At 42.2% G+C, this 18,114-nt stretch overlaps 1 protein-coding gene and 1 pseudogene across 2 annotated transcripts in view; both read right to left on the bottom strand.

Annotated features, from left to right (window-relative positions):
* SEC24A (SEC24 homolog A, COPII coat complex component) overlaps window positions 1–18,114 on the bottom strand; it is a 93,665-nt gene that overhangs the window by 68,834 nt on the left and 6,717 nt on the right. For both annotated transcript variants that reach the window (XM_053566503.1, XM_053566504.1), the window contains exons 2-3: window positions 14,690–15,133; window positions 6,454–6,627 (exon numbers count right to left, since the gene is read on the bottom strand). In XM_053566503.1, the coding sequence (XP_053422478.1) occupies window positions 6,454–6,627; window positions 14,690–15,133 (618 nt within the window). The remainder of the gene's footprint in view (window positions 1–6,453; window positions 6,628–14,689; window positions 15,134–18,114) is intronic.
* On the bottom strand, window positions 1,248–3,756 carry LOC128568711 (RNA polymerase II elongation factor ELL2-like; annotated as a pseudogene).

Here is an 18,114-nt window from a genome sequence, read left to right as displayed (position 1 = left end):
TTAGTTTAAGATCCTTGTCTTTTTGACCATATAACTTATGTTCCCACATGATAAAACAAGTGATAGTGTAAATCAACGCCAACAGATAAACTCCATGAAATGAAAGTTTGTGCTGTTTGATGAATCACAGTATGTTATGTTAAATATATCCACTCTTCTTTATATTCCTGGTGCACAGGAAGAAAAAAAAATCTTTAAATATACATCTCATGTAGGTAATAGCTTCTTTGCATATCTCTCTTCAAAAAATACTTTATAGCAGTATATAAATAGGTTACCTACACAATTAATTTTATAATTTTGTCCCAAAACTATAGATCTGTTTCATTTTCATAAGATATTAATTTTTTCCCAACATTAATAAAGCTGACAAACAGTTGAAATGGAAATGCTTTTGTCTTCCACAAAAGTAGCAGTTAGACAGAAAAAAAAAAAACCTATAGTAACACTCGTCAGTTGTTTAACCTGAGCGTTTGGCCTACTGAGAGTAGCAGCTTTTTTTCCTTCACACACGCTCACATCCACACCACCTCTGCACGCAAACAGGCTGAGCACACTTTCAGATGCTGGTAGGCCACGGTATGCTTCCCGTTGCACTAATCAAGTGGGAAGCAGTGTAGCTAAGGATTAACCACACTATGTACCTAACTAGGAAACACCTTAAGGCAACCATTGCAATGGGGGGTTAACTTGCAGGGTGGATTTAATGTTCTAGATCAAGCCAGTCTGTAAATATGTATGTGTATGTAACTCTGTACACATATACATACTCAGATACCTTTCTGTTTTTTAACCCTCCAAGACAATGTTTTAATTTTTTTTTGTATTTTGTGCAAATTTCTAAATATTCTACCATTTAAGGCAAAGAGTTCGCATTAAGAAAGGTCAGAAAAGAGGCTTATGTTTATCCAAAAGCATTTTGCCTTGCATGTTACTTTTTCTTAAACACACACAACTTTTAAGTGTGAACAATGGATTCCCCAATATCTCAAAAATCATTTATACTGACAAACACAACTTTTTGAGGAAAAACAATTGATCTGAAGTATAGACATTGGATCCCAATACCTAAAAATTATTTTCTATTAACAAATACAAGTCTTGAGGGGGAGAAAAAGGACCAGAAAAAGCAGCTTTGAAATGCAGGGAAGCAAAGTAAAATGGAAAAGAAAAAAAAAGGAACTCAAGTTTACTAACACTGAAACTTTTATTTTATAATTTTTTTTATTTTTTTTTTATTTTTTTGTAGAGACAGAGTCTCACTTTATGGCCCTCAGTAGAGTGCCCTGGCCTCACACAGCTCACAGCAACCTCCAACTCCTGGGCTTACGCGATTCTCTTGGCTCAGCCTCCTGAGTAGCTGGGACTACAGGCGCCCGCCACAACGCCCGGCTATAACACTGAAACTTTTAACAGGCAAAGTTTCATCTTTTTAGAATCTAGAGTAACTCATTTGGAATTTTAAATAAATAAGCTTAAGTTTATTCACATCTTCTGGTTCCAGCAGAGCTCTAGTGCCACAACCCTGCTTGCTGTTGGTCAAATTCACCTATTAGTCTTTTGATGTGAGCCAGCTTGTTATGAAGATATTCGCATCTGTACTTTTCTTCGTGGTAATTGGGACTAGACTGTTTGATCTTCTTATATTCTTGTAAGACTTCTTCATGAACATTCTGATACTCTTTTGAACCCGGAGAGAGGCGCTTTCTCTGCGCATCGAGTTTGATGAATCTCCTAGCTACAGTCTCCATCCTGGCATGCAGAGCTCTGTACTCGTCATACTCAGCATTGAAGTCATCCTTGTAGTTCCGGTGTTGCTCATAGGAGACGATAGCGATATATTTTATCAAATAATCTGGGAGTTGAATTGTTGCCGGTTCCGTGGAGGCAATGCAACCCTCTTTAACTCCTCCACTGGAATTCGGACTAGAGTCACTCAGCTTGGCAATTTCCTCTTCTCTCTTAAAGTCCTCCTCCTTTTCCTCGACAGTCTCAATGTCCTGATTTTTGATTTGGTCTCTTTCCTTGTGTTTTTTAGACTTCTTTTTAGATTTTTTGTGAGACATCAAATGATTTTCTTCCATAGGCTTTGGATACTATGGTAGATCTGACCCAGGGGATAAGGTTTCTGGAGAAGTCCTAGAGGTAGGACTTGCTGGTCCTCATAGATATTACCATTCTGACTAAAACTGTCCACAGGCAGGTCCTGAGGCCCCCGGCCTTCTGGAGTGCTAGGGGAATTGGAGTTAGAATTTACAATCTGGAGAGAATGTGAGACAGGCAGAAGGGTCGAAGGCAGCGGTGGAGGGGCAGGGATGGCGGCAGCTGTAGGGGGCAGTGGGAGGCCTGCAGTGGATTTTTCATTGGTGGGATTCAAATGACCATTTAGTGCTGGCGGTACCCTGTTGGTCAAGTGAGATATTCGGGCTTTTTTATTCATTCATGGATCAATAAAATCTGAATCCCAAAGACGTTTCTGAGGAGAAGATACTGCGTCTCTGCTAGAACACACTGGAGATTCTGAACGGCTAGTGCTGGCAATATTCTGAGATGGATTTAGTTTTCTGGAGAGCACTGACTCCAACGATCCTCTGTCTATTTCACTGTACCCAGGCCAGTCCCTCTGAAGCTCTTTAAAAACGTAATCCTTCGGGGGGCACCTGTGGCTCAGTTGGTAAGGTGCCGGCCCCATATACGGAGGGTGGTGGGTTCAAACCCGGACCCAGCTGAACTGCAACCAAAAAATAGCCGGGCGTTGTGGCGGGCGCCTGTAGTCCCAGCTACTCGGGAGGCTGAGGCAAGAGAATCGCTTAAGCCCAGGAGTTGGAGGTTGCTGTGAGCTGTGTGAGGCCATGGCACTCTACCCAGGGCCATAAAGTGAGACTCTGTCTCTACAAAAAAAAAAAAAACGTAATCCTTCAAGGTATACGAGAGGTCCTTGGGATTTAGATTGGCTACCTGTTGCAGAATTGCTCCCAGGGAGTTCTTGTCTTTTTGATTGACACCATCTTTTTGGAGTCAAGCAAGCAGCTCAGGTTTCTTGTAAGCCTTCAAGGCCAGTAAATGAATCACCCTGTCCCTAGATGGTCACTGAGAGACACTGCTGCTGCCGTGTGTCTTTCAGATTGTGTTGGCAGGGTTCATGGGGGTTGACCTTTTCCTCTCAGGTACTGCATCTGAGACAGCTTGAGGTACTTTCCGAATTTGCACCCTTTTCCCTACATATGGTCCCCCGGGTTCAGTTGCGGGATTCCTCCCCTGCCTGGGTCATTCTTTCTCACGTCATCTGATACGAGTCATTTGTTGCACACACTGTAATTTTATCTTGTATAAATCCCAGGCAATTGAGCTGAGAGGCTCCAGAGCTAGAGAATGTTTGCTGGACACAGTCAAAGCTGCCCTGAGGGTTGTCTTTGCCCACATTTGACAAATAGAAGTTAAAGTTATGAACTTCATTGAGGGCATCATTTTGGGGAATTTTAACAAGCCCTTGGAGTCCTTGGAACCGAATCGAAGGTCGAAAAGGAATTAAATTCTTGTGGCTGTGGTAAGTCTCGAGCACCCGGATCGCCATCTCCGTGAGCTTCACATGCAGTACGGGATGTTATCCTGCCCCAGCCGCCCACACGACAGTCCGTAGCGCTGCTCCTCTCGCAGGCCCGCCACCATTTTAAACTCCCGGGTGCAGCCGCCCACCGCTCGGGCTCTAGCCTCCACTGTGGCCGCGGCTGCTCCGGCTTCTGCAGCCACCGCCACAGCTACGGCCATCCCGCTGCTGACGTACTGTCATATACCAAATAGCTGATTCTTTTTTTTTTTTTTTTTTTTTGTGGTTTTTGGCCGGGGCTGGATTTGAACCCACCACCTCCGGCATGTGGGACCAGCGCCCTACTCCTTGAGCCACAGGCGCTGCCCAATAGCTGATTCTTTTTTTTTTTTTTTTTTTGTAGAGACAGAGTCTCACTGTACCGCCCTCGGGTAGAGTGCCGTGGCGTCACACGGCTCACAGCAACCTCTAACTCCTGGGCTTCCGCGATTCTCTTGCCTCAGCCTCCCTAGTAGCTGGGACTACAGGCGCCCGCCACAACGCCTGGCTATTTTTTTTTGTTGTTGCAGTTTGACCGGGGCTGGGTTTGAACCCGCCACCCTCGGCATGTGGGGCTGGCGCCCTACTCGCTGAGCCACAGGCGCCGCCCCCCAATAGCTGATTCTTAATTGGACAATTTAAATGGATAATTTAAAGGCAGCTATGTCAGAATCTGTATCTACATGTATAGCCACATAAATGCTAAATTGTGTTTACAAAATTTCTAAATGGATCGCTTAAGCCCAGGAGTTGGAGGTTGCTGTGAGCTGTGTGAGGCCACGGCACTCTACTGAGGGCCATAAAGTGAGACTCTGTCTCTACAAAAAAAAAAAAAAAAAAAATTTCTAAATGGATAATACCCATCCAGATGAGGAACAAATAAATCCTCGTGTGTTCTAATGAGGTAAACAAATATGACTTAGTTAAATGGACATTAAAGACATTAAAGATTCCTCTAGTAAGCCATTCTTAGGCTTGGATGATAGAAACCTAATCAGATGGTTAAGCAATGTTGGCAATTTCAGACCTGCTGACATAAATGTGTGAACAAACTTTGTAATCTAAACTATTGGGCGGCACCTGTGGCTCAAAGGAGTAGGGCGCTGGCCCCATATACTGGAGGTGGTGGGTTCAAACCCAGCCCAGCCAAAAACTGCAAAAAGAAAAAAAAAAAAAGAGTTCTTATGGGTGGTGCCTGTCACTCAAAGGAGTAGGGCGCTGGCCCCATATGCCGGAGGTGGTATGTTCAAACCCAGCCCCGGCCAAAAACTGCAAAAAAATAAAAAAAACAAGCTATTGACCTGCATGTTTTTTCCTTACCCCAACTCATTGCTTATATGTAGACTCAAACCTTTCAGTATTTGGATTACTGGTTGAGCAGAAGCCATACAAAAACCAACTTCATAATCATCAGAATGTTATCCAACTGTATATTGTTTACTTTATTGTAAATAATGGTGAACAGCTGTCAATAAATAGTTTTATATTCCTTAAAATATATTTCTAATGTAAACCTTTAAAATGCTTGTACAGGATAGGCCCAGTGGCTCACTCCAGTAATCCTAGCAGTTCAGGTGGGAGAACTGCTTAAGGCTGGGAGAACTGCTTGAGGCTAAAAGTTCAAGACCAGCCAGGGTAATACAATGAGATCCATCTGTACAAAAATATAAAATTTAGCTGGGTGTGGTGGCTCAACTGTAGTCCCAGCTTCTCAGTAGGCTGAGGCACGGAGAATCATTAAAGCCTGGGAGTTTGAGGTTGCAGTGAGCTATGATGATGCCCTGAACTCCAGTCTAGACAACAAAGCAAGACCCTATCTCAAACAAAACAGAATACAAAATAAACCCAAACTGCTTATATGTTTGTACTATTGTGTAAAAGGTTTTTATTTAGTCTCATATGTATTTGTTAATATTTATAATAATAGTGGCAAACAAAATACTTCTTTGGGCTATCATTCTGGAACTTTAGGAGGTTGAGGCCAGGAATTCAAGACCAGGCTGGGTAACACAAAAAGACTACATCTTTAACAAAATATAAAAAAAAATCAGCCAGGTATGGTGGTGCAGGCTAGTATTCTCAGCTACGCAGTGAAGCTAAAGCTGGGGAATCACTTGAGCCCAGGAGTTCAAGGTTACAGTGAGCTATAGCTACTATACTCCAGTTTGGGAGACAGAGCAAGATCATGTCTGGGAGTTGGGGAGAAGAAAAACTTCTTCAATGGAAAAGGGTTAATATTTTGAAAGGATAGTTCTAATATCATGTCCAGAAAAGCAGTAATTCTCCTCTTGCACCCACCTCCAAAAGACATCTAACTTTATACAGCTATGATTTAAGAAGATCTGCATAGCAACAAAAATTGTGACAAAAGAATACAAAAACAGTGGTTCCAAAATGCTAGTCACAGCCCAGTATAAGGCAAAAGAATTCCTGAAGAATTTTTTTAAGCTCTATTTCCTGAAGCCTATCCCTAACGAAAACCAAATTTTCTTAAAAAAGCAGGACTTTGGGCGGCGCCTGTGGCTCAGTGAGTAGGGCGCCGGCCCCATATGCCGAGGGTGGCGGGTTCAAACCCAGCCCCGGCCAAACTGCAACAAAAAAATAGCCGGGCGTTGTGGCGGGCGCCTGTAGTCCCAGCTGCTCGGGAGGCTGAGGCAAGAGAATCGCGTAAGCCCAAGAGTTAGAGGTTGCTGTGAGCCTTGTGACGCCACGGCACTCTACCCAAGGGCGGTACAGTGAGACTCTGTCTCTACAAAAAAAAAAAAAAAAAAAAAAGCAGGACTTTAATGCACAGAATTCAGATAATATTCATCTTTTTACCCTAAGTCAAAACTTTAGTACCTCATTTTGCTTCTTGATTTACTTACCATCTTGATTGGTAGCTGAATTAAATGAAGACTGAGGTACAGCTCTATATGATGTTTTCTGGGGCATGAGACCCCTTACTGAAGGTGGGGCTCCAACTGGAGGTGGCCCATGAGGAGCTCCTGGTTGAAAAGTGGTAGGCAGAGGTGGATTTGCTACGGGAGGTACAGAAGAACCTATAGAAAAGAAAATTGGTTTTTAACATGTCACTTAAGAACCTAAAAGCTAAAAACAGCCTTCTATCAAAGCTGAGTAACTTCCAAATTTACATTTTAATTATAATCACGACAAATTACCAGAAACATGTTAACTTCTTAAATTTATGATTCTTAAAATCTATGTCTATTTTAAAAATGTCCAACGATCTACTAAACATGCTTCTACCTGTCAATGATTAAAGCAGAGTAAATACAAAATTAGCATGAAATCACATCTGGAGTAGTTACAATGCCCTCTTCATTGATTAACTGATCTCTAGAGATTCAATAGGCCATGTGAAATATCTAGTAGAAATCAACATGAATAAAAAGGTATCTATTTTATTTCATTAATTTTGTAATAGTTTGTTAACTATGTTTATTAATAGTTTGTCCAATGAATTATCAAGTTTAGAGTAAAAATACAGAGTATTGTGGTTGTTCTAAATTTTCATAGGTTTATTTTATTTTGCTTTGTTTTACTGGGGTATAGGAACTCTTTTTTTTTTTTTTTTTTTGGCGGGGGCCGCGTTTGAACTTGCTACCTCCAGTATATGGGGCCAGTGCCCTACTCCTTGAGCCACAGGTGTTGCCGTTTTACTGGGGTATAACCTGTTAAAAATGAGACTGGCACTCTGGGAGGCTGAGGTGCATGGATTGCTTTGTGTTCAGGGGTTTGAGACCAGCCTGAGAAAAAGTGAGACCCCCATATCTACTAAAAATAGAAAAACTAGCCAGGCATGGTGGCAGGAACTTGTAATACCAGCTATTTGGGAGGCTAAGGCAGGAGGATCTTTGAGCTAAAGAGTTTGAGGTTGCTGTGAGCTATGATGACATCGCAGCACTCAACCCCAAGGCAACAAAGTAAGACTCTGTCTAAAAAAAAAAAAAAGAGAGAGAGATTATAGATCTGTACACTGTATAATATCTGCCTAATAATAGTTAAATCTAGTTTACCTCCTAGAATGGCTCAAATATATAATAAGAACACTCCCTTAGGCTTAAAAATCAGAAATTGATCTACAGTTTATATATATGTACGTTATAAAACAATGTTGAAAGTTTACCATGAAGGTAAACTAGGAATAACATGGTATTTGTCCTTGTATCTAACAAGTATTTCACTGTCTCAATTTCACAATTTTTCTATCTGGACAATAAGTTCTAACCAGTGTAAAAACAGGATCAGCTACTCATAGGGAAATTCTTCTATGTGTTATCAAATTTCAAAGCCCCCAGTCACCTGTTCAAGTTAACGACATTACTTCTGCATTCTCATAAAAGGAGGAACAAAGTCTACAAAATAGATAAAATATCATAGATGAGTGTGTGCTTTTATTATTCTTTCTAAGACCTTTTTTATTTTTCTATTACTTTGTCACACTCAGTAGAGTGCAGTGGCATCATCATAGCTCACGGCTAAAACCTTTCTTAAACATCCAAATTTATAGGTAAAATAGGTAATAAATTTTTCTTACAGCCTATAGTTAACCCTGTATTTTATAAAACTAAAGGAATAAATATATCCAGATAGGAAATTTTTCAAAATGTTTCAATACTATTAAATTCCCCAGTACCAAATTGAAAAATTATTATTATTAGTGAACTTTATAGCTCTCAACAAATGAGTGCCTTGTTCATAAAAAGTGAAGGCAAAGATTACTGCCCTATAACCTCCTTATCAAGAGGCACTCACCCTACTGCAATACAGACAAGTCAAAGGAACAAAAGGGCAAGGTGCATTACCAACTCAGCATGAACAAGAATGCATAGTATGTACATATCATACATCTGACCACAAAGATGTTAATAAACTAATGTTTAAAAGAATACAAGTAAGTTTAGAGGTTTTTCACAGTTTTTAGAATATTTTTGAATCCAGATCATTATACATTTCATAAAGCAGACATTAGTTTTTCAAGTTGAATAATTCTTATTTATAACATATATAGCTAGAAATTCAGAATTTGCCTTCTCAGATCTCTAAAGCTATTTATGTAAGGATGCTAAAAGATGGCCTATTAGAAAAAAAAATTCAGAGGCTGAGGCAAGAGAATCGCTTAAGCCCAGGAGTTGGAGGTTGCTGTGAGCTGTGTGAGGCCACGGCACTCTACCAAGGGCCATAAAGTGAGACTCTGTCTCTACAAAAAAAAAAAAAAGAAAAAAATTCAGAAAATTTAATACGTGGACGAGAAATTTGATATAACTTTAATACTCACAGTTTCGATATCAGAATATCAGGTACCTACAACAATTATAGATTGAAGTAAAACCAGAAGTAAAAATGAGAAATTGTTTTAGAGGTCTCTTAGGAAGCCAGGCACAATGATACATGCCTATAATCCCTACATTTGAGGAGGCCAAGGTAGGAGGAATACCATACTGGATAATATACTGAGACCTGGTCTCTACTAAAAGATTTTTAAAAAATTAGCCGGGCATGGTGGTGTACACCTATAGTGCCAGCTACTCAGGAGGCTGAGGCATAACGTTTGCCTAAGCCCAGGAGTGTGAGGCTACAATGAGCTACAATCATGCCACTGTACTCCAGCCTTAGCAACAGGAAGACCCTGTCTAAAGAATCAAAAAAGGAAAAGAGGGCAGCGTCCATAGCTCAGTCAGTAGGGCACTGGCCACATACACCAAAGCTGGCAGGTTTGAACCCAGCCAGGTGCCAGCTAAAAACAACAATGACAACTGCAACAAAAAAATAGCCAGGCGGGTGGCACCTGTGGCTCAGTGAGTAGGGCGCCGGCCCCATATACCAAGGGTGGCAGGTTCAAACCTAGCTCCAGCTGAACTGCAACCAAAATATAGCCGGGCGTTGTGGCAGGCACCTATAGTCCCAGCTGCTCGGGAGGCTGAGGCAGGAGAATCACGGAAGCCCAGGAGTTGGAGGTTGCTGTGAGCTGTGTGAGGCCACGGCACTCTACCGAGGGCCATAAAGTGAGACTCTGTCTCTACAAAAAAAAAAAAAAAAATAGCCGGGCGTTGTGGCAGGCACCTATAGTCCCAGCTGCTCGGGAGGCTGAGGCAGGAGAATCACGGAAGCCCAAGAGCTAGAGGTTGCTGTGAGTCCTGTGACATCATGGCACTCTACCCAAGGTGGTAAAGTGAGACTCTATCTCTACAAAAAAAAAAAAAAATAATAATAGCCAGGCATTGTGGTGAGCGCCTGTAGTCCCAGCTACTTGGGAGACTGAGACAAGAGAATTGCTTAAACCCAGGAGTTTTGAGTTTGAGGTTGCTGTGAGCTGCTGTGACACCTGACAACAAAAAAAAAAGGAAAAGAAATTAAAGGGAAAGGGGAAAGAAGTAAAGGGGACAGGGGAAGGAGGAAGGGGGAAGGGGGAAGGGGAAAGGAACTTCAGATTACTGACAAAGTATCTTTTTTTTTTGAGACAGCGTTTCAAGCTGTCACCCTGGGTAGAGTACCATGGCATCACAGCTCACAGCAACCTCCAACTCCTGGGCTCAAGCAATTCTCCTGCCTTTACCTCCCAAGTAGCTGGGACTACAGGCGCCCACCACAATGCCCGGCTATTTTTTTTTGGTTGCAGCCATCATTGTTGTTTGGCGGGCCGGGCTGGATTTGAACCCACCAGCTCAGGTGTATGTAGCTGGTGCCTTAGCCACTTGAGCCACAGCGCAGAGCCTTTTTTTCTTTTTTTTTTTAAGAGACAGAGTCTCACTTTATCACCCACGGTAAAGTGCTTTGGCATCACAGCTCACAGCAACCTCCAACTCCTGGGCTTAGGCAATTCTCTTGCCTCAGCCTACTGAGTACCTGGGACTACAGGCACTTGCCATAACTCCTGGCTATTTTTTTGTTGCAGTTTGGCTGGGGCTGGGTTCAAACCAGCCACCCTCGGTATATGGAGCCGTCACCCTACCTACTGAGGCACAGCACCACCTTTTTTTTTTTTTTTTTTGAGACAGAGTCTCAAGCTGTCGCCCTGGGTAGAGTGCTGTGCCGTCACAGTTCCCAGCAACCTGTAACTCCTAGGCTTAAGCAATTCTCTTGCCTCAGCCTCCCAAGTAGCTGAGACTACAGGTGCCTGTCACAACACTGGCTATTTTTTTGGTTGCAGTTGTCATTATTTTTTTATTTTTTTTTTTTGTAGAGACAGAGTCTCACTGTACCACCCTCGGGTAGAGTGCCGTGGCGTCACACGGCTCACAGTAACCTCTAACTCTTGGGCTTACGCGATTCTCTTGCCTCAGCCTCCCAAGCAGCTGGGACTATAGGCGCCCGCCACAACGCCCGGCTATTTTTTGTTGCAGTTTGGCCGGGGCTGGGTTTGAACCCGCCACCCTCGGCATATGGGGCCGGCGCCCTACTCACTGAGCCACAGGCGCAGTTGTCATTATTTTTAGCTGGCACAGGCCGGGTTCCAACCTGCCAGCTTTGGTGTATGTGGCCAGCACCCTACCCACTGAGCTACAGGCACAGTGTATCTTTTTAAGAAAAGCTACCCCTACTCTTAAATAGTTTTTTTGTTTTTGTTTTTGTCTCACTTTTTTTGTTTTGTAGAGTCTCACTTTATTGCCCTCGGTATAGTGCCATGGCGTCACACAGCTCACAGCAACCTCCAACTGCTGGGCTTAGGCGATTCTCTTGCCTCAGCCTTCTGAGTAGCTGGGACTACAGGCGCCCGCCACAATGCCCGGCTAATTTTTTTTGTTGTTGTTGCAGTTTGGCCAGGGCCAGGTTTGAACCCACCACTTTCGGCATATGGGGCCGGCGCCCTACCCGCTGAGCCACAGGCGCCGCCCAAATAGTTTTGTTTTATTTAGTTTTGTTTTTGAGACAGAGTCTCACTTTGTCACTCTTGGTAGAGTGCCATGGCATCATAGCTCACAGCAGTCTCAAACTCTTCAATCCATCTTCTTGCTTCAGGTTTTCTTTCTTTTTTTTTTTTTTTGAGATAGAATCTCACTATGTCACCCTGGGTATAGTGCTGTGGGATCACAGCTCATAGCAACCTCGAATTCTTGGGATTGAGCGATTCTCTTGCCTCAACCTCCCAAGTAGTTGGGACTACAGGTGCCCGCCACGATGCCCGCCATTTTTTTTTGTTGTTGCAATTGTTGTTTATAGCTGGCCCAGGCCAGGTTCAAACCCACAGCGTCAGTTTTGTGGCCAGCACCCTACCCACTGAGCTATGGGCGCTGCCAGAGCCACTACTCTTAAGCAGTTTTGGCCCAGCACAGTGGCTCATATCTGTCATCTGTCATCCTAGCACTTGGGAGGCTGAGGTGGGTGGATTGCTTAAGCTCAGGAGTTCCAGACCAGCCTGAGCAAGAGCAAGAAGAATAGAAAACAACTAGCTGGGTAAATGTTCATTAAATTGGAAAAAAAAAAAAGAAAAGAAAATAATTAGCTGGGTGTTGTAGTGGGGCCCTGTAGTCCCTCTTGAGGCAAGAGGATTGCTCAAACTCAGGAGTTTGAGGTTACTGTGAGCTATGATACCACAGCCCTCTACCCAGGGCAAAAGAGTAAAACTGTGTCTCAAAAAAAAAAAATTATTTTTTCTAGCCAGGCACTGTGGTTCACACCTGTAATCCCAGCGCTCTGGGAGGCCAAGGCAGATGGATTACCCAAGCTCACAGGTTCAAGACCAGCCTAAGCCAGAGTAAGACCCCAACTCTAAAAATAGCCAGGCACCTATAGTCCCAGCTACTCAGGAGGCTGAGGCAAGAGAATCACTTCAGCCCAAGAGTTTGAGGTTGCTATGAGGTATGACACCATGGCACTCTATCAAAGGGCGACAAAGTGAGATTCTGTCTCAAAAAAAAAAAAAAAAAATTGGCTTGGCTCCTGTGGCTCAAGTGGCTAAGGCGCCAGCCACATACACCTGAGCTGGCGGGTTCAAATCTAGCCCAGACCTGCCAAACAACAATGATGGCTGCAACCAAAAAATAGCCCAGCGTTGTGGCGGGCACCTGTAGTCCCAGCTACTTGGGAGGCAGAGGTAGGAAAATGGCTTAAGCCCAAGAATTCGAGGTTGCTATGAGCTGTGATCCCACAGCACTATACCCAGGGTAACAGCTTGAGACTCTGTCTCATTAAAAAAAAAAAAAAGTATATATATTTATTTATTTATTTATATTTCTACAAAGAAACAAAATTTCCACAAGTAGCCTCCATCTTTACAAAATCACAATCTATGCCCCAGGACCAATGTGCATAAATCAGAAACCTAGAAAAATAAAGTTTCAGCAGTTAATAAGCTAAAAATATATGAGTAAAAAAAAGATAACTATTGATATTACTACTTCACTAAATTAATCTGTAGATCCCAATAAAGATTTTTTTTTTTTTTTTTGCAGTTTCTGGCCAGGGGTGGGTTTGAACCTGCCACCTCCAGCATATGGGGCTGGCGCCCTACTCCTTTGAGCCACAGGCACCACCCCCAATAAGGAATTTGTAATGCTTTCAAAGAAACACTACTAATACTGGTAGGTGTATGAGACCCTGCTAATTTTAGTAGCAAAAAAGGGAAAGTGAAATTGTTAAGTCAATCTACTGAACCAGACAGGATCAAAAACTGAGTTTAAAAAATAAAATGATCAGCCAGGCATGGTGGTCTAATTCTAGCAACTTTGAGAGGCCAAGGTCAGAAGACTGCTTGAAACCAGGAGTTTGAGACCAGCACAGGTAAACTAATAAGACTCCACCTCTAAAAAGAAAAAACTTAGCCAGGTGTGGTGGTATGTGCCTGGACTTCTAGCTACTCGGGAGGCTGAGCAGAAAGGATTGATTGAGGCCAGGAATTGGAGTAGCAGTGAACTTATGATTGTGCCGCTGCACTCCAGTCTGGCTGAGAGAGAAAAACTCTAAAAGAAAAAAGAAAATCGGGTGGCGCCTGTGGCTCAAAGGGGTAGGGCGCCGGTCCCATATGCCGGAGGTGGCGGGTTCAAACCCAGCCTTGGCCAAAACCCACAAATAAATAAAAAAAAAAATTAAAAAAGAAAAAAGAAAATCTATCCATTGCATGGAGTTATTGAGTACAACTATGGCTGGAACACTCCTTGCTCCACAAAAGCATCATGTTTTGACCTGTTCCTTTAAGATCCTACACAGCTTATGGGCTAAAAAAAGTCATGCCAAAAAGATAACTCAAACCTCAGATCAAGACCAAATAGAGATCAGAGAGATTCATCTAACTTCCTTAGTTGTTCATTAAAGTAATGGCTAGGAAAAGGTTCTGCATGCATACCTACTCCCTGAAATATGATTTAACTCAAACAAAAATATAAGACACCTTCAAAGGAAAGAAGTAAAGCAGGACCAATTCATAAGTTTAAGTTATTTAACTCATAAGTTAGAAAAGTAATTTATACTATAAAGACTAACAGGGGCAGCACCTGTGGCTCAAAGAGGTAGGGCACCGGCCCCATATGCCAGAGGTGGCAGGTTCAAACCCAGCCCAGGCCAAAAATTGCAAAAAAAAAAAAAGACTAACAATGATTTTGAAAGTCAGGCCAGGTGAGGTGGCTCATACTCCAGCACTCCAGGAGGCTGAGATGGGTATATCGCTTGACCTCACAAGTTTGAGACCAGCCTGAACAAGAGAGAGACCTAGTCTCTAAAAAATAGCTGGGCATTGTGGAAGGTGCCTATAGTCCCAGGTACTCAGGAGGCTGAGGCAAGAGAATCACTTGAGCCCAAAAGTTTGAGGTGGCTGTGAGTTATGATGTCAGGGCACTCAATCCCAGGGCAAATGAAAAAAAAAAAAAAAAAGCCAGGCATTCAGGCATTGTGGCAGGCGCCTATAGTCCCAGGTACTCAGGAAGCAGAGGCAAGAAGATCCCTTGAGCCCAAGAGTTTGAGGTTGCTGTAAGCTATGACAGCATGACACCATGACACCCCACCCTAGGGCAATAAAGTGAGACTCTGTCTCAAAGATAATAATAATAATAAAATAAAAGTCAGTGGTTTTCCATATCATTCTAAGGTTCTAAGAATTAATTCAAACATTTAAACAAGCAAAAGTTTCACATTTCTACATTTTATGCACCCCTATAGGAACACTACCTGACTTTAAGAAGCTGTTTTGAAGTGAAGGATCTCCAGAAGAAATATACTGATTTGTTGTTGAACTTGTACTCCCAGATACAGGTGGTTGTGATGATGCACGAGGACCATGGTTTGTCTGTGATTCTGTGGATGGATAGTTATATTGCCAATTCAAAGGTGGTGGTAGGTTGGTTCCAGGAAGAAAGCTACCAGAAGGCATTGGTGCAGCAGCTGGCATTCGAGAAACAGGACCACTATGTAGTGAAGGTGTTACGAAATTAGAGGCCGCAGGTGGTCTATTAAGAGTTTGCCCAGATCCCTGAGAACTGCCATAGTTAGACTGTCCAGAGGCTGGATTCAAAGTCTTTGCTGGTATTAGACAGGGGTAGGATCCTGGAAGCTGGAAATGATATCCTTGGCTCACTGACACTTGTGAAGACATCAGTGCATTTTGGACAGGACCTTCCAATGAGAGGAGGAAAAATTAGTCTTTCAACAAAGATAGGAATATTAAAAAACAAATTTTAAATATATGTACTCAAATATAAAAATATAAATAACCCAATTTAAAAATAAAGGATTTAAATATACATTCAACTGTATTTTCAAAGATGATATAGTACAAATGGCTAATAAGCACATGTGAAAACACTCAACATTATTAGTCGTTAGAGACATACAAACATCACTAGTCATTAAAAAGATGTTAAAGCAGGTTGAGCACGGTGGCTCACGCCTATCTCTGGGAGGCTGAGGCGGGTAGATAGCTTGACATCATGAGTTCAAGACCAGCCTGAGCAAAAGTGAGACCCCATCTCTACTAAAAATAGAAAACTTGAGGCAAAAGGATCGCCTGAGCCCCAGAGTTGGAGGTTGCTGTGAGCTATGAAGTCATTGCACTCTAAACAGGGCGACAATTTGAGACTCTGTCTCAAAAAAATAAAAATAAAGAGGTATTAAATCAAAACCACAATGAAATACCAATCACACCTACTTAGATGGGTAAAGTAAAATGATAGACAATGACAAGTATTGGCAAGGACCTGGAGAAACTGAAACCCTCTTATTGCTAGTGCGAATGTAAAATGTGTGTCATCACATGGGAAAACAGTTTGGCAACTCCTCAAAACATTAAACATAGTTATATGATCCAACAACTCCATTCCTAGTCTGCACAAAACTTGTATATTAATGTTAACAGAGCATTATTTATAATCTCCACAAAATGAATATAATCCAAATTTCCATCAACTGATGAAATGATAGACAAAATGGAGTATATCTATACAATACAATATTATTTGGTCATAAAAAGAAGTACTGATGTCATGCTACAACACAGATGAACCTTGAAAAAAGACAGGCTAGGCACAGTGGCTCATGGCTATAATCCTAGTACTCTGGGAGGGCGAGGCGGGTAGATTGCTTAAGCTTAGGAGTTCAAGATCAGCCTGAGCACAAGTGAGACCCTGTCTGTACTGGGGAGGTTGAGACAGGAGGATCACCTGAACCCAGGAGTTAAAGATTGGTGTGAGCTAGGCTGACGTCATGGCACTTTAGCCTGGGCTAGGCAACAGAGGTAGACTCTGACTCAAAATAAAGAAAAAAAAAAAAAAAAAAAAGACCAGGCACAGTGGCTCTCGCCTGTAATCTTAGCACTCTGGGAGGCTGGAGATGGGTGAATAGCACTCTGGGAGGCTGGGGACGGGTGGATTGCCTGAGCTCAGGAGTTTGAAACCAGCCTGAACAAGAGTAAGACCCCATCTCTAAAAAAAAAAAATAGCCAGGTGTTGTGGCAGGCGCCTCTGGTCCCAGCTACATGGGAAGCTGAGGCAAGAGAATCACTTGAGCCCAAGACTTTGAGGTTGCTATGAGCTCTGCCAAGGCACTCTACCCAGGGTGACAAAGTGAGACTGTCTCAAAAAAATAAATAAATAAATAACTATAAAGAGAAATCATTTCACACTTACTAGGAGGGCCATAATTTAAAAAATTGACAATAGGGGCGGCGCCTGTGACTCAACGAGTAGGGCGCCAGCCCCATATGCTGGAGGTGCTGGGTTCAAACCCAGCCCCGGCCAAAAAAAAAAAAAAAAAAAATTGACAATAACAAGTTTTGGCAAGGATATGGAGAAGTTAGAAGCTTCGTACATTGCCAGTGAGAATGTAAATTGGGTGTAACTACACTGGAAAACTGTTTGGCAGTTCCTCAAAATGTTAAACACACATGGTGTGGGGTTGTCTGGCACATCTTTTGAGTGTGGGACATAACCACAAGATTCTACGTAAGAATTCTGTTAGGATTCTACCTAACAAAATCAAATATTTTGACTTACCCTGTTTCCCCAAAAATAAGAGTGTCTTATTTTAAGGTGTGCTCCCAAAGATGCGCTAGGTCTTATTTTCAGGGGACATCTTATCTTTCTTGTGAGTAGGTCTTATTTTCGGAGGATGTCTTATTTTCGGGGAAACAGGGTAGTTATTGTACCCTCACATTGACCTGAAACAAATTTACTTTTCAATTAAAAACAATGTTAAGGCTTGGCGCCCATAGCTCAGTGATTAGGGTACCAGTCACATACACGGAGTTAGGCGGGTTCAAACCTGGCCTGTGCCTGCTAAACAACAATGACAATTGCAACAACAACAACAAAAATATATAGCCGAGCGTTATGGCAGGTGCCCGTAGTTCCAGCTATTTGGGAGGCTGAGGCAAGACAATTGCTTGAGCCCAAGAGTTTGAGGTTGCTGTGAGCTGTGACACCATAGCACTCTATCAAGGGCGACATAATGAGACTGTCTTAAAAAAAAAAAAAAATGTTAAACATAGTTACCACATGATTCAGCAATTTTGTTCCTAGATACATATCCAAGAGAATTGAAACATTTGTCCACACAAACTTGCACCTGAAAATTTGTAGCAACATTATTCATAATAGCCAAAAAGTAGAAACAACCCAAATGTCCATGAACTGATGAATTGATAAACAAAATGGGATATATCTATACAGTAGAATATTACTGGGCCATAAAAGAGAATGAAATTCTAATACATGCTACTACATGGATAAAACTTGAAAACAGTATGCTAAGAAACCAATCACAAGAGACTACATACTATATGATTCTATTTATATGAAATGTTCAAAATAGACACATCTAGAGAGAAAGCAGATTGGTGATTGTTTAGCATTGGTGAGAAGGGGAGCAGGAAAGAGGAACTGATGCTAATTGGATATGTGGGTTCTTTAAGGGGGACAAAAATGTTCTAACATTCAACCATAGTGATGATAGCACAACTCTGACTATACACAAAACGTTGAATTACACACATCAAAAATAAGAAAATAAATTGATATGACAGTTGCCTCTGGGAAAGAGGAAGTTGATATGACAGGTAGGGCCACAGGGTTTCAAAGGTACCTATAATGCTCTGTTGAACT

This window comes from Nycticebus coucang, chromosome 17, assembly GCF_027406575.1.
Source record: "Nycticebus coucang isolate mNycCou1 chromosome 17, mNycCou1.pri, whole genome shotgun sequence".
NCBI classification, from domain to species: domain Eukaryota; kingdom Metazoa; phylum Chordata; class Mammalia; order Primates; family Lorisidae; genus Nycticebus; species Nycticebus coucang.
This window is presented reverse-complemented; position numbering and strand designations above follow the sequence as displayed.